Genomic DNA, 26,320 nt, shown 5'->3' with positions numbered 1-26,320 from the left:
TTCTTGGTAATAGGTGATTACATGTCAACTTACATAACTAGTACAAATAACATAAAAACCGGCCAAGAGCATGTCGGGCCACGCTCAGTGTAGGGTTCCGTAGTTACTCTTCCGTCACAATAAGCTAAACTGGAGCTTAAAGTGTAGTAAATGGTACCTTTCACCCGAGTTAAACAAATAGGCAAATTTGCATAATCAGTACCTAATTAAAGTAAGTCTTTTCTATGAAGGGAAAACTTTTTGCGATAACTCAAAAACAGCTAAACTGATCATGTTCGCTATAGTTTTCATTTAATGTCTTTCTTAAGCTCTACTTCCACGATTTTTTTCATATTTTTTGGACCTATGGTTCAAAAGTTAAAGGGGGGGGGACACAATTTTTTTTTCTTTCGGAGCGATTATCTCCGAATCTATTCACTTTATCAAAAAATGTTTCTTGAAAACCCTTTTTAGTTTTGAAAGACCTTTCCAACGATACCCCACACTCTAGGGTTGAAGCGAAAAAAAATTTCACCCCCACTTTACGTGTACGGGAGGTACCCTAAAAAAAATATTTTTTTTAGATTTTATTGTACGACTTTGTCGGCTTTATTGATTTATATATCCATGCCAAATTTCAGCTTTCTAGCACTAACGACCACGGAGCAAAGCCTCGGACAGACAGACAGACAGACAGACAGACAGACGGACATGGCGAAACTATAAGGGTTCCGTTTTATGCCATTTGGCTACGGAACCCTAAAAAAGGAATTAAATATTATTATTAATTACAACATATTATTAATTAAAATACATTAGCTACTTGCGTATGTATTAATTATTATCAGGTAGTATTTTCATCAATATTTCGCAGTCAGAAATTCTTCTATATTATAGAACGACCGCTCAACAAGCCAAGTTTTCAGTTTATTTTTAAAGATTAACAAACTAGGTGCGTCTGTTATTCCTGACGGTAGATTATTATACACGGAGGGGCCCATGACGTGTTCAGTTTTGCCGACATTGCTAAGCTACTACTATAACTTCCCATTGGTTGGGTTTCAATTTTCTCCAGTGTGTCGCCAAGACTAACAAGCAAACGCAGTGTTTATTTACTGATTAAAAGTTATCTGATCTCTTAGAAGCTTTTCACCCTTTGAGACTTAACTTTGCAAACTATAACACTATATTATCTTGTTCAACCAGTGCGTTCCCTGGCGGTTTTTTAGGTATATGTTTATTTGAACTTTTTACACACAGGTAAGTCAGCGGTAAAAGGTTGTATTAAAAATTTTGACGACCGGTCTGGCCTAGTGGATAAAGACCCTGCCTATGAAGCTGATGGTCCCGGGTCCAAATCCTGGTAAATGGCATTTATTCGTGTGGTGAGCATAGATATTTGTTCCTGAGTCATGGATGTTTTCTATGTATTTAAGTGTTTATAAATATTTCTATATTATATATATCATTGTCTAAGTGTCCACAACACAAGCCTTTATTGAGCTTACTGTGGGACTTAGTCAATTTGCGTAACAATGTCCTATATAATATTATTTATTTATTCAAAATGAAATTGATGTCAAAAACTTATTTTAAATAAAACCAAAACCGTTATAAGCCGCTCATGCGATCAATGCGCCACCTGCCGAAACAACGCGGGCGTTAGAAAACACTGGCCTATTCGAGCGTAAACCGCGCCATCTGTTTCTACGATTCTACGCCTTTACTTTATTGGCATATGCAAATGCCTCGTGTAATATACAGTCAAAAACAATTACGATTCAAGTGCGAAAAATATAAAATTCACAACAGGTGGCAATAAATTAAAACATGGCCGAAGAATATGTCACTAATTCATACAAAACAAGTGGCATTAATGTGGAGTTTTACTGTGAAAATACTAACGTTTATAATTAAATATTTTTGTCTATGTTTAAAAATATTTAATTTTATTAATTTAATAGCCGTTTAAAATATTTTTACATAATTTTCAAAGTGGCTGAATGCCGAATAGGTCTGTGCCTTCGATTCCTAACCTAACCTGTCCAAAAATGACAATATGGCGGAAAAATGTTTGAATTTCACCGTATTTAAGAGTTATTTCGCCTCACAAGTGTGATGAAAACGTTGTGAGCAACTCCGGTGGTAAGAATATTGCAAACTCGGGTCTTTAATTCCTTCCAGCGTGAGTGTGTCGGGAATTACCAACCTCGCATCCAAAAAATAATTGTAAAACTTCGTTTCAAGTTTAAAACTTGATACATATTTATGTTACAACAATAAAGAATAATATTATAGAAAACATAAATAGACATACATCGTATATCGTAATTAAAAATAATATAACAAAAGGTGTACTTATATTGAGAATGTCTACTTACTTTTCCCGTCTATCGGAAGAGCAAAAACGATATTTTTTGTTAGTTTTGTTGTTTTTGCATCCATCCACACCATCCACACTACAAGCTGTGGTATTTGTTCGTGACGAAGATATTTCTTTCGCATACATTTTGGCATATTCGAGCGCGCGGCGAGCGAGTGAGCGCGTGTGACCTACTGGTTTGATTTTGTACCGTGAACGGGACGAGATTTGTAGGTATAAATCCGAGCTCGCTCAGAGAGTTCCATAGGCCTGGTGGGGGTCAAATATTGGAAGCTAAGTTTAACCTACTTCCCGATTTCTGATTGAGCTGAAAATTTGCATACATATGTATGTAAGTCGGGTGACAATGGAATATTATGGTACCATCGAGCTGATCTGATGGAGACGGGAGATGGCCTAATTGTGTTTGGGGTTTTCAGAATTGTCGCGATGAGTATTAATTGCCTGTGGAAAGAAAAGTACAGACAGCGATAAAAGCTTGTAACAAAAATGAATATTTTGCCAAAAAAATATTTAAGACTAGCCTAATAATCAGTCCCTGCACAAAGCGATCTTCTAACGTTTGCCTAAAATGGCGTGTATTTAATTGCCGTTATAAAGAGCATTATTGTGCTATTCGTGCTCCAGTTCTTTGGAAAATATGCAGATTCACAGAAATAAAGGCTTTTGCAAATGGAGGCGCAATCAACTGAAGGTCACAGCTGTCGAAGCGTGCCAACTAGGGATGAGTAAAGTGGTTCAAGAAGATTTTATTTGAGCTTATAAATTAATTACACGTGGAAAAATTAATTGTCTTGGGTGGGACTTGAACCCACGACCACTGGATCACTAGTCATCACTAGTGCAGTGCCTAGTGGTTAGCGTTTAAGAAGTGTAGGACTCTTACGGTAGATGTCGCTAGAGCCTTCCTAGAAATATTCGCTGTATTGGGTATGGTTTTAGTAGCTCAGATGGCAGAGCATTGTACTAGTGATACAGTGGTCGTGGGTTCAAGTCCCACCCAAAACATTGAATTTTCCACTTTTAATTTATTTCTAAGCTTATTAGCATGATTCGCAGGTGTTTCTGCTTGATGTAATTTTTTTTTTAAAGTTTTGATCAGTACGGCTAGCACGACTTTGACACTGACATTCTACTTTCTATGCATCTCGCTCGTACTGGCATATTAGGGCGAGCGAGATGTATACACCGTGTTTTTATTGAATTGCGTTAACTCCGGGGTTTCGGTAAGTACGTTTAAGGAAACTAAATGGCATAGTTAATTTTCAAAAAAAAATTTTTTTTCTTGTTTTTTTTAACTATTTTTATAAAAAGTAATTAAATGTTGCATATAGCGTTGTTGTAACACGGGCATTACATTTAACTCAACTAAACAATTAAAAACTGTGATATATCAATGTCATTTCTAACATCGATCGTCCGAGATAGTACGTACGTTTAGTAGCAAATGTATGAACTCGCACTAAACACTAATCAATAAGTAAACAGGCCCTAAGGCAAGTGTACACGCTCGTAAGGGCCTTATAATATAAAAATGTATGATTGATTATCTCCGAAATGGAGTTAATTAGAATATCGGTATCTTTGAGAAAGTTACTTAATTTAAGCTCAGGAATGCACCCTCGAAATTAACGCAAATCAAAAAAAAAACACGGTGTAGAAAGTAAGTTACACCGACGTTAGCGAATATGTCAGTTTGACACGGATAAGACAGTTGTGGTAAGCCTACAAGTGTAGGCTTATCATGAGTGCGCCGCGGCAGTATTCCGCGCGCGCGATATACTACCCGTCTCTTTCCAATAATTCCATTATTTAATACAATGATGCCATATTAGTGTCTTAAAATTTTAATTCAAGTACCGAATTCGGTTCGGTTCGGAGAATTCTACGCTGCTCAGGTTTATTAAAAATGCAAAAAAAATCGTTGTCACTTTTCACCATACCCTTAAGGTTTGCCGTAGGTTCGGAGATCAGAGTTTTTGAAAAATAAGAATAAGAATAAGAAATAATTTATTGCCACACAAAATACAATGTTTAACTTAAAAAAAAAATAGGCATGCGCGGCTAAAGGAACTGACTTAGCATACGCTGCGTCAGCCATTTTCATTACAAATTGACTGCGCAGCGCTGATTTTCAGTCCGTCCTCCCCTTCACTGAACCACATTGATATGATATGCGGGTTAATGGATTTTTTGTTTTATTACCAGAGATAGCTTGTGTATACAATTACCATTACAAATTGCAATTTGCAATAAACGGTTGCTAAAAATTTAATTAGCAATCTTGATGATTTTCTCCAGTAGCTTCATCGATTCGAATCCTGCGTTTTTGAGTTTCGCTCGACAGAAAAAAAAACACGAACATAGGTCTAAAACGCACATTAAAAATTTGTAACAATTTATACACAAAAGCTAACAATAAAGATTGATCCTAAAATGCGCAATTTTGTTTTAAAGGGAACTCATCGATTACTTTTTTGTTAAAAGTTACCACAAATTAATATTCAAAAACACGATATCCGCGGTCCCGAGCACGTACATCCTTCTCGCTCACGCTTATGCTCAGTGACAGTGAGAGAAGAACACGTCCCGTAGGCTTTCATGTTAAATTTGATCCAAATATATAAATTAATTACTGGTAATATTGATTACTAGAGCGCCGCCAAAATTTCCCCGCCCTATTAAGATTTCCCATGAGTACATTATACGACGATAACCATTTTAGTAATTTACCCCGAGCAAGGGAACATTACATTTAGACTCAATATACGCCTGCAATTACTAACAAAGAGAATTTGAAATAGAGGTAGTTTGTAGCGACAGTACATTTACTGTCTTTGGACACATGATTAAAACTTTTAGAACGCCATTTGACTTTGATACTTATTATTAGGTTATGGTGGCATCGTTTCGAGCGATGGCGCCATACCTTTGGCCTAGATGCTCTATTAGATGGCGCCACTTTTTGATATTTAATAAATTTAACACATATCAGTGAAAGAATAAGGATCAAAGGCATTCAAAAGTTTTAATCTAATGTCGAAAGATGGCAGTAAATTTACTGTGGCTACAAAGTGGCTACTTTGACAATCCATCTCTATTTCAAATTCTCTTATCAAATAACGCATAACGAATCATGAAACTTAGCATGTAGCATTTTATCAGGTGAAACGCTTGAATCGCCATAAACGGATTACGCAATATCCACATTGTGCATACTTTGCGGACATAAAGTGGTAAGGCGCGTATTTTTTACATGTTCATTTTATAGCTGACGGTCTTTCCACCGCGATACAACCGGCTGACAGTTTTGTGTTATATAAAACAGCATCTAAACTACCATCTGACAAAGTATCAGCCGGGAGGCGAGGACTGACGAAATATGCTCCTGGCCCGCGGTCTAAAAGTATAAAATTAAGGGCCATAATAACATTATCTCAAATTCAATCGTCTAGGGACTCTAGGGCAATAAAGGGCTTATAGGTCCTACGGCGATTGTCTGCTGACAAAGGACATACGGCCGTTACGTGTCTATGTGCCCGACCTTTGTGCTCGAAATCCCTGACGAAGCTTTTTTTTAAGGTTATTTATGGTACTATGTATAGTCGAAGAAATATTATTCGCACCGATGAACGTCATCGCTAATGGCTCTTTTAAAATAGGGTGATAAAATAATTAGCAGCCGGTTTTGCTTAAGGTATACTTGAGCTAATCTTGATCCCAGTTACTTTTCTACATTTTAATATATAAGTTTTCCAGTATTCCAACTTTTCAATTCGTAGTCTGTTATTAAAAAAAAGATTTATGTAAAGAAACATTCATTTATAGTAAATACGCTCTAAAGAAAAAGTTTCATTTAGGTACCTAATAACGTGTCGATATTATCCCAGAAACACAATGTATCATAACTGCTTATTCCCACTATATGGATGGGACGTGCGGCAAAGCACTTCAAGTTCATACCTCATTATATTTCATCAACTATACCTAGTACGTTAGACCGAGCGAGGTCTGTTCGGGTCAAATCTTGCAAGCTAAATTAGTCTCTTATTTAAGCTTTAAGTTACACCTTATTTAACTGCCCAATTTAGGGCAAGTGGGTGGTGGGTGTAACATAATAAAATGAATTAATATATGTAAACTTCATATGAAGAAGAATTCCTTCAATGTTTAAGAATGGTTGATCAATTTACTCGTATAAAAGTTTTAGCCGTTAAGTACTTAGCATTTTTTAAATGTTCAGGAATTTAATTCCAAAAAAATGCGCCTTATTAAGCTGATCTAAATGAAAGGTATCTAAATAAGCAGGTCTCATATTATCATATTTTATTTGCATTTCATTCAAATAATTTAAGATTATTTCAACAAGAAAGAAGCCTAAATACGTCGAATACCGAATAGCTGCCGAATATTCGTGGCATTTATAATATACTAAGAAAAAAATCTAATTTTGACATCTATTGCAGAGATAGCCTTGGTAGTTAATTTTGATTATCAGCACCAACGGGATCCTGAAAATGATAGCCGAGCGGTTAGATTCTGGTATTTTGGGACGATTTATCGAATTGCATGTTCACAAACGTGCAGTTCGGTAAATCGGCCAAGATAATCAGCAATCTAAAGTTACCTAATTTAATTTATGTAATTTATTGTGCGGAAGGTAACATAACATAGGTTGTAAGTTGATACTAACAAATATGGACTGTATTAATTGTCTGAGAATAAATAATTTTTATTTTTATTTATTTATCATATAAGTTGACGCTTGTGAATAGGGAACATTACGTAAAACTGCATAGGGGGCGCCTCTAGCACGAACTGATATCAATGACATATTTATTCCTAACAAATAATCTGTGAAATCATGCCAAAAAAACTGTTTGTGGCATAGTTAACTGTTTGTGGTGTAGTTAGTTTACGCTTTGTGCTAGGGCTGCTCTCTGGCGGCAGAACATTGCAGTAATACTCCCTATTCAGTTACCACAAAATAAGGCACAGTATACAAGGTGCAAACTCGGGTACTTTAGCCTCTCTCACTATTAATAACTCTTTGGTTATTTATAAATTTTAAATATTTTTATACGATTGACGAGTGAATTCCTGAAGATCATATTTACGGTTATCTTGGCGACAAGCCCGCCGCCGCAATGAATTAACTCCACAGCAACAGCGATGACGTCCACCGTCACGTCACCGGACCGGTTAGCTAGCGACAGGGCCCGGGGCCGATCCGCGGAGGGACCGTCAGAATCGAAATAAAGGCTCGCTTAACGCATGCATACCGTGTGGCGTCGAAATTAATTATAGAAAATATCTTTGTAACTATTAGCATTAAAAATATTGTTTACTCGTACAGTTCACTATCGTTTCATTCAGCAGTCTAGATTTCCTGTAGGGCTAAGATGGTCGGTTCTTTATCATTTGTCACAATGCCTGCCACGTTCTAACAAGTATGTAAGTGCAAAAGTGACGGGTATAGTGACAAGTGATAAGAATGAAACCATGATGCCACCACTGGATTCAACATACTACACGGATTAGGCACTAGACTATGGAAGGTAGAGGCAAGGAACAGAATCTCCGTATACCAAAAAGTGTCCGGCAAAAAACCATAAATAGGGTGGCGCTACAATACCTAGAATACTTGAGAAAAAAATCTAATCATAGACAGCGCACTTCACTCCGTCAATAACGCCTAGGTTCTTAGCTACTCTAGCGCTGCTCTGGAGAGATTTGGAACTAGTATTTATAGCTGGACACTTTTGCAACAGTTCTGCCTAAGGAGATTCTGTTCCTTGCCTCTACCTTCCATACACTAGACGCAACAGTTCTGTCAGTACCACAATCTCTCTCAAAAGCATTTTCCGCACGTTCAGGGACTAAACTCATTAAGCGCTGACTCGTGTTAGTATCGAAACTTGAGCACTAATTACGAGCCTTTAACTAGACTCCTCACCACAAGGCAATCGCTCTGAGATTGCTTTCAGTTACGTAACTAGCAAATTAAATATTAGTGTTGGGGGCTCACGATTAACTATAAAATAAACGGCTTCTGACAAAGCGGGACAAAGTGAAGTTAAATGGAAAAAACATATATCCAAAATAAAATCCAAACTTTATTTTTAAATTTTTGTATTGTACACTTTAAAGTCGAAAACTCATACTGAATGCGCCTTTCTGCATACCACTCTAACGCTCTAGCCCGGTTACGTTATGGCATTATCCTATGGGGCCAACAATTGTGTCCGAATATTAACAAACATCAACAAATAGACAGCTTCAAACCATATTTCACACGTTTCTAAATCCTGACTCTGCCCTCCACCTACATATTGGAAATCTCAATTTGTGTCACAAAGTACATCGAATTCTGTAAAAGCGTACGTCGAAATAAAAAACTCATCTCCCCGGAGCCAATCTTTGAATTATAGAGAAAAGCTCCTTACTTTTGAGCAATTCAGGTTTACAACAAATTGCCCAACAGAATTTGAAATATAGAAAAAATAAACGTTTCCATTAAAACTACAAACACTCTTAATAGGTAAAGCATATTACTCCATCCAAACATTTACCCCCTTATTTATAAACGTGTACTAAAGTTACGATGCCGCTGATCATCGTTTGTCCCTTTCCATCATACCAATACGTCGGAAAGGGACAAGCGATGATCAGCGGCATCGTAACTTTAGTACACGTTTATGAATAAGAGGGTTAGAGATGATAATTTTGGGTACCTAGGTAATTAGAACTATAAACTCAAGTATAGGTATATATAGGTTTAGAAAGTATATAATTTAAGTGAGTTTAAGAGGCCGTTATCGATTATAGTCGCAAAAATGTCAAATTGATAGATTTAGCGCATGAAATTGTACACCTTTTGTTAACTATTAGAAATAACAAGTACTGGTTTCTATTAGCACGTCTTGTTATCTTTAATTTTAATAAATCAATATTTTGAAAACAGACTCACTTAATTAGTAATGTTTTTTTTTCTGATTAATGGACGTTTAGGTAAAAGCGCGTAAATCAGTGATTTTGTCGATCTTATTTGTAAATTTCGTAAAGTTTGCACTGCTTACAGAAAGTATTTTTTTACCAAAAATTAATAATTTTAGGTTCCATTGTAGTTCAAATTACGATTTGAATATGTCCTTTTAAAAGGACATCAGGAGTCAGGACTCAGAAGGATAGAATACTTACGTTCTTGAGAGTCCGGACGATGTTCACGTAGCTGAAGGTAATGATGATGAAGGGCACGATCTGGCCCATGGCGAACAGGAACAGGATGTATGTCAGTGTGTTCATGCTCTGCTCGTGCCAGTTCACGGAACAGCTGTGGACAAAGAAACTACATTAATGATAAGGATAGTTATAAGTTATTAGCATTACGAGCACTCATTAAACTTATGGTACAGTTTGAATACCCTTGATTTTAAGAGGTATTTTATTATTCTCATTTGCGGTCATAATGTTTTTAAATAGTTCGGTAACGTTTCAACCAGACGTAGAAGTTTTTGTGGCAAAATAAAGTGATTGACAAAATCAAATATCGACATGTCTATAATCGATGTTACCTTAGCGTTATAGATATTTTTAACACTGTATAAAAAGATAGCTACCGCGAAATACACAACACGTTCGATATCTTCTTTGATACACCCATTGGTAGTTTTCTTATTTTTTGACACCGTATTTTACAGTTTACATTTTTATTTTTAAATACTTAATTTATGTAATAAAGAAATTATGGTCGGATTTGTAATTGATTTGCATGTTTGAAATTTCCCGGTAAATTATAGCAAGTAGAATGTATATCTTTTAATTATTAATCTATAACTGACTTATCGATGTTATTATTTGTCGATGTTTCATTTTCAACTTCGACTTCAAAAATAATTTATTCAAGTAGGCTTAATAATAAGCACTTTTGACAAGTCATACAAATATAAGTACAATTATAATCATTAATTAAACAAAAAATAATAATAATAAATAAAAAACAATGAAATTGGTTTCTCAAGCAAGCTTCTCGTTTTTGCCACAAAAACTTCTGTCTGGTTTCGACACATTGTGTGTAGAGGTCACAAACTGAACGCAGTGTTTATAAATATTTCGACACTATGTGACCGAAAAGCGTACACAAGGCGACCACACTGAGTTATTGATAATTTTTTGGTCGCATTGGGTGCGAATTGATACCGAAGTAACCAAAATTGAACCCAGTCTCACAGTGTACTAACACTTACGACAAGTTACCATACATCTGACATTAATGATTGCTTAATAATTCTGCTATTAGTAGAGCTAAGATGGTCGGTTCTTTATCATTTGTCACCATGCCTGTCACGTTCTAACAAGTATGTAAGTGCGTAAGTGACGGGCATAGTGACAAGCGATAAAAATGGAACCAAGCTGCCACTGCAGAATAATAAAGAAAAAGATATTTTTCAGGTTATATGGGTATACTGGCATTTCACTTTTGTGGTGCTCCCATATTGGCTGTTATAAAATGTTAACCGGGACAAAATTAGTACATTATTACAGAGGCCGGGAAAAAGCAATTTGAGGATGAGCTTCGATTTGTCAAATCGAATCTTAACATCAAAAACGTCAAAAACAATTTCCCTCTTTATAATAATTAAAAATAAGTTAAAGGCACAACTTATTCTGCCATTCAGTACCGTTCAATATTCGTTCATTCATTTTAATTGTGCGATATAATTCAAGTGCAATAGAATTATGAATAATGAATATTAATAAACGCAACGATGCATTTATACTAAAAGATGTATCTAGAAATATTGAAATCTAGTCAATTAAGTAGAGTTCTGCAAAACATTAGGTAAGTATTAGTTTTTGTAATATATGAAAGTAGTTTTTGAATAAAACGATAATAAACCGATTTGTCATTAATTTTCTTATTTCTTTATGATATTCGAGTTTAATTCGAATATTCGAATATCTCGTCAGAAAAAAAAATTCGAATACCTGAATGTATCGAATATTTGCAATCCCTAATTACGACACTCTCAAGGGTCACTACACTACAATAAGGTACAGGGAAAAAACTGAAAACCATAAATTTGTTATAAAATTAAATGAGTTAAATTTGACGGCGAGCGAGTCCCACTCGCACTTGTCCGGTTTTTAAGTCCATATTCGAGATATAAATTACTTTAAAATTTTAAAATTGATCAAATTAACCCCATTTTACGGTACCTACTCTAAAATATGGTCAAACTAAATTATCGATAAGCCACCGTGATTTTCAAAATTAATATCATTTTGCGGCGAAGTTTAAATTGCCAATAGTTAAATTATCTGACCGAAGCCGGCATTCCGGCAGTACAAAGCCGTACGCGACTCAAGTTGAGGAAACTCTACTAAACTCGGATAATACGGAACAGAGTTAGATAAACTTGTTATGTCAAGGTATGGTGTCCTGTGGGACCAGTGGGGACTAACAAGGAAGGGTACCCAACTGTCCGACTCCGATTTGATTCATTTTGATATATGTTATAGAGTAGTCTAAAATAACGGACACGTATTTTTTTTAGCTGCCCAAACTCAACCTGTTAGGAGAAAATGGCCTTCAAAGTACTAAAAAGTTACTAAATCTTCTAACTCCTATAGAAAGTGATGCTCAAGCAACTTGCTAGTTAATGGCTGGTTTGAGTATATGTTTGAAAGCAGCAAAAAATAATGAGCACGTGTTTTGTTATATCTGCTTAAACTCAAGTTTTCCTAAAAAAATACCTGTCTTTATGTGTAACTTTAGCGATAAGATATTATAAAACTTCGAATGTCGATTTTTTTAGGAAAAAATTAGTTTTAGCCGATATAACAAAACACGTGCTCATTATTTTTTGCTGCTTTCAAACATATACTCAAACCAGCCATTAACTAGCAAGTTGCTTGAGCATCACTTTCTATAGGAGTTAGAAGATTTAGTAACTTTTTAGTACTTTGAAGGCCATTTTCTCCTAACAGGTTGAGTTTGGGCAGCTAAAAAAAAATACGTGTCCGTTATTTTAGACTACTCTATAACATATATCAAAATGAATCAAATCGAAGTCGGACAGTTGGGTACCCTTCCTTGTAAGTAGTACAGATAAACTTCACGTGGTCAACTAGTCAAGAATCACCAGCGGCGGCATCATGGTTCCATTTTTGTCACTTGTCACTATGCCCGTCACTTTCGTACTTACATACTTGTTAGAACGGGACAGGTATGGTGACAAATGATAAAGAGCCGACCATCTTAGCCCTACAGACTTTTTTATGATACGGGAGGCTAACGAGCAGGCGGATCACCTGATGGTAAGCGATTACTGACACATGTGACATTTTTTTTTTGGTTGCGTAATGTATAAATATTTTGATAGCAAAAATACATCTTTTGATTCCAACCTTCGAGCAACACCGGCTTCTGACACGTCGGAAGGGAGGGGCCCAAGCGATATCTTACCGAACAAATCGTTCTGCCATTTTTTGCGGGGGGAAACGTGCACACAGTCGCACTTCTCACTCACTACATACAAAATCCTATCTGTAACGACACAAATACAAAATCAAAACTTTAAAATATTGTAAAATTGGAATGTTTAACGGTAGTTTACTGTAAGTATATTTGGTTTTAGTAATTCATAATGTATATAAAATGATTTTCTTCTTATAATTACACTTGACACTACGTATTACTTAAGCATGCTAATCACACTGACACTTCAATATCATAACTTTGCAAGTAGGTACTCACTTTCAATGATAATTATGTCACTAGTTTTATAAACAAGGTATTTAGGTAAGTACTAACTTTGAATATTGCATATTTTACACTGTATCTTGGTTGACGTGATCTGGTCCTGGCAGAATATCAGTGCCTCTCCCATAGGGTGAAGCGTAATACTGAGCCAGAACCCTTTTGTTTTGCTGCGACGCACACAACATTTCCTATATGTATGGAACAGTATTATTTAAATGTATTATTTATTTATTTTTCTCTTTCTACTACTATTTTGTATAAATGTGTATTTCTCTCATATAATTTTGTATTATCTGTTTTTTTGTCATTTTATTAATTGTATTTCCTGTGTGTATTGTGGCAAACAAATAAACGGATTATCTATCTATCTATCTATCTATATTTTATATTTTGACCTTTTAACCGCTTAGGATTTGCCAACGAGCGTAATCGTGTGGCCGCTGCCGCCGGTACGAAGTTACACCAAGTTTTGTCTTATTTATCAGACAAAATTTTTGTACACTGTGCCAAATACAAAACGGATTAGGACCTCCTTTTAAGGAACACATAATTATAAATTGATTTATGTATTATTAATTGCTGGCTATTGTATGTCTTATATATCAGACTACGGTTAAAAGGTTAACGACACTATTTTGTTTGGAAATGTAATGTAAAAAATGTACAAGATTCTTTTTTATACCTAAACTTATACTTAAATTAAAAAGAGAGGGTGTTGTACCTAAATGAAATGTAAAAAAATCCCTTGATGTTAGGTTTTCATTGCGTAATTATATTACTATGAGACTTAAAACCTAAATGATAATAAATAAAAGTAATCTGAAATAAAACAAATTATTTATCATTGTATATGTGTTAAATATACCGAGTGGAGCCTGCAACACGAGCGAATAATGAAAACATAGATTGTACTCCTCAAACAGTAACACTTTAGTTTAATAACTTTTAAAGATCATTAAGTCTTTAGACTTCCTATTTTTCATACAAATTAAATATTAACTTCAATGTACGCCGTTATCAGTACAATTGGCGTTGTTTGTCACGCCTTAAATTTAAATATGACAAAATTCGCAATATATTGCGTCTTAGAATAAACTATAAAGTGTGCTAAAATCAAACACAAGTTATTTTTAAAAGTCGAGGAACAAATGTTCGTCAGTTTGAGCCTGAGGAATACAGCCTACAGTTTAATTTTTTGCTCCTGTTACAAACCCCACTCGGTATTTGACACTTTGAATGCCTTACCCACTTACTTATTATTTACATTAACAACGGTCCATACCTACTATCCTTAGTAAATATAACGAGTCTAATGGAACGGGCTGTTTCTATGGAAACTAAAAGGTTTTGATGAAATGAAAACCTCTCGAGCTCTGTTTATCCTTTCAGGTTGGATATGAAACTGATATTCTAAATAATCTATATAGCATGTTTAATGGATTGTAACTAAAATATCTTCAAATATACTTAAATGCTTTCACAAATAGATAATGCTTAAAAAAAGTCGACTGCTATTGCATGTCTTTCTAGCGGCAGTTTATATTTTACATGAGAAAAATTAAAAACAAAATTTCATCTCATACAAAATCTCTGACACATCTGTCACATTTCATGGGAACAAAAAAAGACAACGAAAAGAATTTTGACCCATATCTGTTTTTTTGTTTTTATTTATTAATTAAATAAATCATTCTCACTAAATACGTTAGACAGCACAAAAGGCGGACTTGATGATATATGCACTCTCCTGAAGCTGTTTCTCATAGGCGCATTCCGATATCGGATAGGCGCTTCTGATATTTTCAGCCATGTCGGAACCCCCCCGGCTGCTGTCGGACCGATAATATTTGTTTACGTGTATGTGTATGTGGACGCTAAGAGCGACGAGCTAAAGGCCAGACCACCTGTGGCTATAACTTACAATTATATCGGAGGTGTGCTGACCTGCAGCGAGCCAGCGAGTGTGGCCGCACATTCGCTGCAAAAATTGGCTTTGTCAGTTACACTCGAGAGCGCATCAGCGACGCTCTCAGCGGTAAAAAGCTGTCGCTGTACGAAAACGGCTAGGAGGGGATGATGATGATGATGACTTGATGAGGCATTATGTTTGTTGTAGTGTGCGTGACCGCTAAAGACGGCGCCCCTGCGGCCTGACTACGCAGATGTAGGATTTTAAATCCGATATCTTACAATTGTGAAAACGTTCTTACAAACCTTCGGTATTTGATATAGTGATTACAACTAAGCATTAATCTTGGAAGCACTGTATTAAAATACCACGGAACCTAACGCGTCCAATATGTCGAGGCCAATAAAGTATATATAATTATGTATGTATGTGTTTTTTTAGCGACAAGACGCACAGAATGCGGCAAATCCGAAAGAAGAAACAATTGAAATGCCAAGCGAATTCCTACGACGCGATGCGTGTTAAATCGAATGTGTACGTTTACATTCGATGGCGTCAATTGTTTATTTTTTGCCTCGCGAGATTTAAGGCGTAGTCTCAAGAGTGGAGTTTTCAAAAAATCATACCGCTTTTTTACATCATATTACGGTTGCCAAAAATTTAATTAGCAATCTTGAAGATTTTTTCTTGTGACTTCATCGCTTCGAATCCCGATTTTTTGACTATCGATCGATAGAAAAAAATCACGAACATAGATCTAGGGAACAATGGATGCGCAAAAGCTGAAAATATGAAAATTGCTTCTATAAATGCGCAATTTTATATTTGAGGGAACTCATCGATTACTTCTTTTTGCAACTTAGAATAAATTAAAGTTCAAAAACATGACCTCCGCGGTCCCGAACACGCACATCCATCTCTCTCACGCTAACATTCAGTGAGAGTGAGAGAATAACACGAACGTACGGGGCTTACTACATATCTAACTTTAATAGGTTTTAACCGCCTGAGGCCCTACCGTGAGAAACGAAATTCGAATTTCGTTACCTGTCTCTGTCGCTCGAATGTGCAAGAGCGTAGAGGCAGATAACATTTTTCCTTTTTTGGTGTAAGCTACTACCCTCTGTTATCTACCTTTCTTAAGATTTGAAGTTTTCATGGTCTATTGAATAAAGAAGATTGTATTGTAACTTCAAGTTCTATATATAGAAAATCAGTAGTAAAATTCCAGGTTTAACTATTATTTAATGAATTCCTAGACATAAGGTACACTATGGGTACACGGAGCGTAAGCGTATCGTAATACGCGCGTAGAACGAGAGCGTTACGAGCACGACTTCAAATAAGTCCACACACGAAGCGTCGTTACGGCTACGGCGTAGCGTATGAGATTTCTGTCGTCATTACGACAGGCGTAGCGTACCTAATACACGCGTAAAAAACAAAGCTTCTGACATAATCAAACAATAAAAAATATTGATCTGACGGGAAAGTACGATCGTCGATGCATCCGCCGAAGACATCTGAGGGCTTACCGCGAACCACGTTCGACGTGTTGCCTCCTTGTCACACGTACGTGCGAATTTACAAGTGCGACAGAGAGGTAACACGTCGAACGTGGTTCGCGGTAGGTCCTCTGACTCCAGCGACTACATGATTTTAACCAATTAGATTTCACTTATAAAACGTCCTTACGCGACGCTTGGTGCCCAGAGCCCCTAGTGTAAATTTATTCGATTTCGTAACGTGACGTACGCGTTTGCGTTGAGTCTCATTTAGTATGGGGTTTAGAAACAGCGCGCCAAGCGGAACGTTTTGGAAACTCAAAATCCCGTACAAAATGAGACTTAACGCAAACGCGTACGTCACGATTCGCTGTCGAATAAATTTACACTAGGGGTACAGAACTCTACGCGTCTCGTACTCTTAACGTTTTGACGATACGTTTTCTCGACGCTTTACGCTTAATTTATTAATTGAAGTTCGCGTGCAAACCTTCATACGAAAGTTTTCCATGCTAGTTCTTGATGAAATAAATACCTTATGGGATAATAACCCTTAATTTCTTTGTTTCTTTATTTGCTATTATAAGATACAAGTACAAGTGTCATGCAAAATTTTATACAATAAAATAAACTTAGCCTAAATCATGCGTAACATTCAAAATGAAATTTAATATAACATTTGTCAAAAGACTGATAAATATCCTAACTAACCTAAGGATGTCACATTTAAAAATATGTTATACATAATTATTTTAAACAACATATAAAGATAAACTAGATCTCGTTCAAACCAATTTTCGGTGGAAGTTTGCATGGTAATGTATATCATATATTTTTTTTAGATTTTTCATTCTGTTATTTTAGAAGTTACAGGGAACACACATTTTTTCACTTTGGAAGTGTCTCTCGCGCAAACTATTCAGCTTAGAAAAAAATGATATTAGAAACCTCAATATCATTTTTAAAGACCTATCCATAGATACCCCACACGTATGGGTTTGATGAAAAAAGTTTTTTTGAGTTTCAGTTCTAAGTATGGGGAACCCCCAAAATTTATTGTTTTTTTTTCTATTTTTGTGTAAACATCCTAATGCGGTTCATAGAATACATCTACTTACCAAGTTTGAACAGTATAGCTCTTATAGTTTCGGAAAAAAGTGGCGGTGACATAATCGGACAGACAGACGGACATGACGAATCTATAAGGGTTCCGTTTTTTGCCATTTGGCTACGGAACCCTAAAAATACACTTAAAACAGCGAAATATATAAAGTACTTCTAAAGTCAAGCCATTTAATAACAATAACAATAGCTGTTTTCATTAAGCGATGGCCTTCCTTTATAATCTATATCGCGTGTTTACGCGCTAGTTTCAGCCGTATTTCATTTACTTACTAAGTTAATATCTTAAGTAATCTTTAAGTATGAATATTAGTTTATGGGTATTAATATTTTATAGTAGCTATCTAACTAGCAAATAATACAATTCACGTACAACGTATAATTCTGGTTGACATAAGTCATAACTGGTGACCAAAGAGCTGGCGGCTTCCTCGCACAGCGTATCAGCATTGCGATACAACGAGGAAATGCCACCAGCAATCCAGCATCCGTGGTCGTGGTACAATGCCTCAAGGGCCTATTTTAAATTTAAGCTGGTTATTATAGTAATCCTCTGTATGTATCCATTATGTATATTGTTATTGTAAATAATATCTGTCCACATGTAAGTAAGCGTCCGTAAGTAAGTAAGTAGTAAGTAGGTAAGTATATTTGCTAAATACCTACTCTTAAATTGCCGCTAGCATATGATATGTATACTTTACACCCATTTACGCCACACATCAACCTTTCGGATGTCAACTGGCGGCGTCGTTGTCGCCTCTGTTTCTGTCAATATTCCAAACTTATACCTTTGAACGAGAAATTCTTGTACATACATATACAGGATGATTCAGGAGACGTGAGCAGGATCAAGCCTGTCTATTCAGTAAGATTTAAGCAACTTGTACTGGTATTTGTGAGATTCACGTTAATTTAATTTTTACTGTTTAAAAAAAATAGTTTTAATTTATTTACGATAATTATGGTCACCCTCTTTGTTTTATCCATAACAAGTGACAAATTTAATGTCATCGGAATCTGGTTACTTTTGAAAAATCGTATCTCACTCAGTTGTGACATTTTGTTTTCTTCATAATCAAAGTGCTGTCATGACGGTTAAAGAGGTTTTACTTTGTTAATTAAGTGTTGTAGGGTGTCCATGATTGTAGATAATAAAATTTGTCCTTATCAAAAAGCTAAGTAACAGATAAACAGCGTGATTGTTTTGCTTAAATATGATGGTAAACGATTCAGTAACATTTACTTATTGTGTAGGCTTAGTCCTGCTCACGTCTCATGAATCAACCTGTATATATATATATATATACATCGGGGATCATATTTATATTTCGGGGATCTCGGAAACGGCCCAGATATTCAATGATAAAATGAGTGACGTTGGTCGCCGCATTACTGCCGTGATTATGACGTTCACTCACATTATCAAGGAAATTGACAGATACAATGGCCGTAACAACGACGCCACAACTGTATAGTAGATTGTGCAACGACGGTCAGGGATATGAGCAATAATCTGAAAAAAAAAATTACAGTACATATGGTGCTACTTTACCACACTAGTGCGAAAATTAGCATATTACGTTACTGTGTCGAACATTTAAAGGGCCATATGTACTGTAAAACGTTGTACGATACATGTGCGAATAGGTAATTCGCAACTCGCCTGCTGTGCGGGCTCTAAGGCTGCTGAACTCCCTTCTGTCATGGGCACCAGATTGTGATATGTTTGCAAGTCGATGGACGGCTGTGTATCAGATGTGTCTGCGGTATTGCGAGGTGATGGACGAAAGTTGATTGTGATCTGTTTTTCCTAGTATGTAATCCTATTATATAATCTGAATTGTACAGTGCTTTGGTCTCGACTGTAATGCTGTATATTATTACATTTCAAAAAAAAAAAACTCGTATCAATTTAAAACACTCCCTTCGGTCGTGTTTTAATTTATCGCCACTCGTTTTGAATTTCCCATTTTTCGCACTTGTATCGTAATGTACTATTTCTTTATAAACTAACATTTAAGTTAAATTGCCAACGAGTTACTCTCTTGTTAAAATTCATTTTCTTGGTCGCTTCGATACAGGTGCCTAGTGCGGGTACCAAAGTTAATCTTTTACTAATTGTAAAATCTTAGCGTACATTTTTTTCATTTTCACCTAACAATAAAATGGTTTATAGTATGTTTCTAACTTTCTAAAGACTATACCTGATATTGGCGGCCTCGTTGACGTAGTTCCCCCAGCCCATGAGCGGCGGCGTGGTGAGCGCCAGCGAGTAGCTCCAGATGAACACGATGGACACGATGGCGCCCTTAGGGCTCAGGTGGTGCGAGCTGAAGGGCCGAGTCACCAGCATGTAGCGCTCGAACGACAGGACGGTGAGGGTTGTTATTGAGGCTATACCTGGAACAAGGGTTTCTAGTTAGAATAAGTGCTAGTGAAAGAGCGTTTTCTGTATTGGATGGCTCTTGGAGAAAAACAGCTGCTAGAAAATGTCCCATTGCAAGTCCTTTTATTTTTGAATTTACGCTTCCTTTTGAACGTTAAAAATATAAAAAGGCAACTTTTTACTTTTTGCGGTTTTAGGCGGTGGTGGCCGAGTGGATATGACGTCCGACTTTCAATCCGGAGGTCGTGGGTTCAAATCCTGGCTCGTACCAATGAGTTTTTCGGAACTTATGTACGAAATATCATCTGATATTTACCACTAGCTTTTCGGTGAAGGAAAACATCGTGAGGAAACCTGCATACATCTGCGAAGAAGTTCAAAGGTGTATGTGAAGTTCCCAATCCGCATTGGGCTAGCGTGGGGGCTATAGCCCGAGCCCTCTCGCGCATGAGAGGAGGCCTGTGCCCAGCAGTGGGACGTATATAGGCTAAATTATTATTATTATTTTACTTTTTGCTTTTTTGTAGTCGTATGTATCCGATATCGGATCCGACATTGTGAAAACGCTTATATATATATTTTTTTTGTTTTTTATACTACGTCGGTGGCAAACATAAATGATGTGTGTTCTTTCCTGTTTTATGTTTCTTTTTTTACAATAAAGTGGTTTAACTACTACTGCTACAAACAAGCATACGGCCCGCCTGATGGTAAGCAGTCTCCGTAGCCTATGCATGCCTGCAACTCCAGAGGAGTTACGCGTTGTTGACCCTAACACTCGGCACCCTCGTTGAGCTCTGGCAACCTTACTCACCGGCAGGAATACAACACTATGAGTAGGGTCTTATGTTATTTGGCTGCAGTTTTCTGTAAGGTGGAGGTGGAGGTACTTCCCCAGTTGGGCTCTGCTCTAGATCTGGAAAGATATCGCCTGTGCTGTGCCCTACCATACAAAGCAAGATGACATTCACAATGCCCATGCCTCTCTTTTGGACGTAGTTTAAGGACGTGCCCTGGTATTTATTTATATTTAATTCACCTCCATCCTTCAAATTAGTACCTATATATATCTAATTCAATGGGTGGAAAAAATGGCACTCACCCACGTTGTGGTTAGGGTTACAATGTTGATGCCTTCGGCAGGGAATGTAAATTAATGATGTATTCAAATGCCGGCGGCGCTCGTGATACAGTGTTGCGAGGTCTTTTATTACGGACGTATAAACACGATAATTTATTGTCATTGACATATATCTAAGGACGGGCCTTACGGGCACTAAAAATGGTGCTAGTTCAGTGTCGTCACTCACGAATTGGAGCCAATTGTGCAGTCTAACGCAACTAGTTGCGGCCAATCGCGCGTGACGCGAACACATCAACCAATCGCGTTGTGGCGTTAGACTGCACGATTGGCTCGAATTCGTGTGCGTGACACCGCTGTACTGGCCTCATTCTCATTGCCCGTAAGGCCCGTCCTTAGATATATGTCAATGCTTGTTGTACTGCCTTGGCACTGCAATACTTCTAGAATTAGATAGTATTTACACATATTGGAAATAACTGCTCAAAGTGTCTGTAAGCACTAATCTTTATAAAACAAAGTCCCCCGCCGCTTCGTCTGTTTGTATGTTTCTTCGCAATAAAGTCCTAAACTACTGAACGGATTTTCATGCGGTTATCGCCTATCAATAGCATCAATAGAGTGGTTCTTGAGAAATGTTTAGGTATGTAATTTGTTAAGGTTTTGTATGACCCGTGCGAAGCCAAGGCCGGTCGCTAGTACTTATATATATATATTTTTAAATTTATTTAGGATAATAAATACATCATGAAAAAATAATCTGTAGCTTACATAACATTAAGGGTAGACATTTGTCCAATTATAGGTAACCACAGCTTATTAAATTAAAAAAAAAGTTTACTTTGTTAATAACTTGAGATATTGTAACTCAGTTAGTACATTTTTGTATAAATTTAAAATAAAACACCTCTCATTTCGACAGTTTTAACGTTGGCCCGAACAAACTAGGTACATGGAAATGCACTTTATGCTTATATGTATTCGGTGTTCTTCTTATAAATAAATATAACCCAAATTGTGGTTACCAATCCTTGTGACATATTGAGAACAACTTTGAAATTTATAAGTATTGATTTTAGGTAACAAGTATACTGTAATTACAGACTTCTGATGTTCTGAAATGGCATAGCTTTAGCCAGGGATCGGAACCGGTTTTTTGCAAAAACATCGAAATAACCATATATTTCGGTTTATTTTATACTCTAAATGTAGGACTCAGTTGTGTTTTCAGATAACGACTTCGTATTATTAGATTGCCTAATTAGAAATGAAGTAATTAACAAAGAACGAAAAAAATACCGTTTTCGTTCCCATACAAAAAATACCGGTTTCCTGCTGGCTTTAGCTACTCGGGTAGAAGGTGTTTCATCTTTCATCTGTTCCCTATTCCCTGATTCCTGTTCTTTTTAATACCAGGCATACACCGTGGTCGTTTAAAAGTCATCCGGATTTCTCATTTTGAGTACAAAGTAATTTGTTTCGATAAATTCCAAGGCGCGAAACATGGGACTTTTTTAAAATCATGAATTTGGCTAACCTAAACTAACATCATGGGAGAAAGTAAAGCCCACAGCCTAACATCATGTAAAAGTAAAGCCCACAGACTCCGTTGGTTGGGCCACCTTGAGAAAATGGACGAAGATCGGAACGTAAAAAGAGCGTACCTGGGTCGCCTAGCAGGAGGACGTCCTATCGGACGCCCTAGGTATCGCTGGAGCGACATGGTGGAGGCGGATCTGCGCGAGCTTTGAGTCGACAATTGGCGAGAGGTCGCACAGGACCGAGAAAAGTGGCGCTGTCTTGTGTCGGAGGCCAAGTCTCATTTTGGGTCGCTGAGCCAACGGAGTAAGTAAGTAAGTATAAATTTGGCTCTTTACAGTAACTGGATCATGCAAAGAGATGGGCGTGCTCCTCTGATACAAATATATCAGCCTTCAAGTCTTCGGTGAGGTCGATACAGTCTGACCAGCACTGATAAATCCGCTGGGTACTTGACGCTAGATGTCGACTACGAAAAGAAGCAGGGTTTTGGTGACCAGCACGTCAAGGGGATTCGAGGTCTAGTCAAGGACCTCGGAAACCGGTTAACTTTCCAAACCGTTATCATGTAATTGGGGCAAAACCTTTTAATTTCAGTTTGGTTCGTATAACCGTTATTTCTAAACCGGTTTTTACGAGGATCCATAACGTTCTTGCCAGATTAACCGGTTTAAAACAATAAATACCGGTTTCTTATGTCGGTGTCATTGTTTACGCGGTACACCACCAGGCCGCCAGGCGGCCGGCCATCTTGTCGCTCATCGAATAAACCGGTTTATTAGATTACAATAATGTTCTTAAAACGTTTGTTGCGTTCTTATGAAAGTTCGGAGTAAAACCGAAATAAACCGGTATTTATCGCTATTTTACTAGCCATGGGTCTAGTATTAGTAGGTAGTATGCTCCATTTTGAAGTAGGTGGTCTGTGCAAGAGTGCACTGAATGCAATATTGCCGCCAAATTGAACCAAACCTATCTCTTTGTTCAGTAGACAGCATTGACGCAGCAGATTGGTCAAAGGCAGCAAAGGCGGGCATATTGTGTAGGTAGAACACTCAAATTAGGTACAGTCAGCGTCTAAAATAGTCTCTAATACCTTAGTAAATGTGCTCCGTATTTTAAAGGTTTATTTTTAGAGACTAAATGTCATACAATGTTTCCTGAAATCGATCTTGTATAATATTTTTTTTTGCGAAAATGGTTGGCGAGGTCTCTGTCTCTGTGTCTGTGTCTGAGGGATCTGTCGGGTTTAATTATATTGTAATGTCACTAATGCCTCTATATGTAAAAAAAATAGGCAGATACTTTCGAACGCGAACTGTAGAGATATTATGTTTGGAAAAGTATTTCTGAGTGGCAGATAATTTTGGTGCGTTGTTTCCATGTCTACAATGCTAGATCTATGACGTATTAAAAAAAACTACTTACTAGATCTCGTTCAAACCAATTTTCGGTGAAAGTTTTTTTTAGGTTTATCATTCTCTTATTTTAGAAGTTACAGGGGGGGGGGGGGACACATTTTACCACATTGGAAGTGTCTGTCGCGCAAACTATTCAGTTTAGAAAAAAATATATATTAGAAACCTCACTATCATTTTTTAAGACCTATCCATAGATAACCCACACGTATGGGATTGATGAAAATAAAAATTTTGAGTTTCAGTTCTAAGTATGGGGAACCCCCAAAATTTAGGGTGTGTAATGTTTTTAATAATAACAATTTGCGAAATTTCATTTTTCATAATTTGAATTGCATAATTTTGATATGCAGAAATTATGATTTGGTATAAAAACAAATACAATAAAAACGAATTGCATAATTTCGAAAGTAATTATAGTTTAGTAGCATAGTAAAGTATTTGCATAACAGGCAACCAGTATAATGTTCACTCTGTATACTATTTTATACTCAGAACGTTTTTTATTCATGAAAACCAACAGCATAATATTGAAGGTGTGGTTTCACAATCAAACCTCGGCAAATCGTTCATAAACTTTATTTATTTGATTTAGTTTGCTGAAAGTTTAACCACACTGAATTACTAATTAATAAAAAAAAACATTATATTTGCATGGAACATAATCGATTTTTCTAAGCGTCAAACTGACCTACATCCGTACTTTACGTCTGTCGACATATATCATTTTACCGCAAAGCAGCGGCCAGTGTGAGTTGGAACCTCTGTGGTTCCTAAGGGATTCAGATAAACTTCATATAAACGCCTAGTGAAAATGAACAAGCAAAAATACAATTTCCGAGACATATGGTTCTGCCCATATGGTCGCAGTTCTACCTAACACTCCTCCTCGCTTCGCTCGTCGTCGTACCTAACGGCGACCAGCTTTGAAGTTGAAAAGGTAGATTGTTGTATAATTTTATAGTTTGATTGACACCAAGTATAGTTTGACGACCGGTTTGGCCTAGTGGGTAGTGACCCTGCCTACGAAGCTGATGGTCCCGGGTTCAAATCCTGGTAAGGGCATGTATTCGTGTGATGAGCATGGATATTTGTTCCTGAGTCATGGGTGTTTTCTATGTATTTATGTATTTATAAATATTTATATATTATATATATCGTTGTCTAAGTACCCTCAACACAAGCCTTATTGAGCTTACTGTGGGACTTAGTCAATTTGTGTAAAAATGTCTTATAATATTTATTTATATCATAGAACACTATGTCACCATTCGTCAAAATTTAGTACTATATTTTAATTATTATACGAAATGTATGTTATAACAAGTAAAATTATTCCTGAGGATTGTTATGAAGAATGTTTTTATGATTATAGAGCATTCTGTCATTAAATTAGTATGACTAACAACTTTATATGTTTTGTATACATAATTTTTATTATGAGTTTCAATAGTAGTTAAATGAAATTATGCTAAAAGTTTGTATTAAAATTGAACGGCACCCCAAAATTTACTGTATTTTTTTTCTAGTTTTATATAAAAATCTTAATGCGGTTCATAGAATACATCTACTTACCAAGTACCACGTACTTACCTAGACAGACGGACATTACGAATCTATAAGGGTTCCGTTTTTTGCCATCTGGCTACGGAACCCTAAAATATCTGTTAAATATCAAAAGTGCGACCAAAATCTGAATAATGATGTCAAATATCTATGCTTGCGTACATTAGATAGAATACTCTTTATGGGTATACCTCAGTAAAAAGATACAAGAAAATAAACAGTTGCTAAATGTAGAGGCAGACAACAGGCGGTCTTATCGCTAAAAAGCGATTTCTTCCAGACAACCTTATTTGCTTGTGTAACAGTATATTCCAAGATACACCGTGAACGAGTAATCCAACAGATTTTAACCACCGAGGTCTTAAATAGCAAAAAATGTTATATGTTATGTGTGTGGTCTTGGTTTTGGCAAAAACCAACCGTTATTTCTTTTTAAATATTGGCGTAAATAAAAATTACAATGAATAAGTATAGTTTTTTTATTTACAGATACAGTTTATGCGAGTTTATTTTAATACTTTGTTTGTCGGTAGGCATGTCTAAACAAGTCACATAGTAAGTAAGTAAATATTCTTTATTGTGCACCATACAGTTAAAAATAGTCAGGAAATGAAAAAACACTTAAAAGTTTGGTAACAACAGGCGGTCTTATCGCTAAGAAGCG

At 36.4% G+C, this 26,320-nt stretch overlaps 1 protein-coding gene and 1 non-coding gene across 2 annotated transcripts in view; one reads left to right on the top strand and one right to left on the bottom strand.

Moving 5' to 3' along the window:
* LOC133525427 (parapinopsin-like) overlaps nucleotides 1-26,320 on the bottom strand; it is a 108,264-nt gene that overhangs the window by 12,140 nt on the left and 69,804 nt on the right. The window contains exons 4-5 of the mRNA XM_061861674.1: nucleotides 19,871-20,066; nucleotides 9,563-9,695 (exon numbers count right to left, since the gene is read on the bottom strand). Of these exons, the coding sequence (XP_061717658.1) occupies nucleotides 9,563-9,695; nucleotides 19,871-20,066 (329 nt within the window). The remainder of the gene's footprint in view (nucleotides 1-9,562; nucleotides 9,696-19,870; nucleotides 20,067-26,320) is intronic.
* Trnat-agu (transfer RNA threonine (anticodon AGU)) lies at nucleotides 3,298-3,370 on the top strand. Its single transcript has one exon. It is a non-coding gene; the product is annotated as a tRNA-Thr (tRNA).

The sequence above is a fragment of the Cydia pomonella genome, chromosome 15 (assembly GCF_033807575.1).
Source record: "Cydia pomonella isolate Wapato2018A chromosome 15, ilCydPomo1, whole genome shotgun sequence".
In the NCBI taxonomy this organism is placed as follows: Eukaryota; Metazoa; Arthropoda; class Insecta; order Lepidoptera; family Tortricidae; genus Cydia; species Cydia pomonella.
This window is presented reverse-complemented; position numbering and strand designations above follow the sequence as displayed.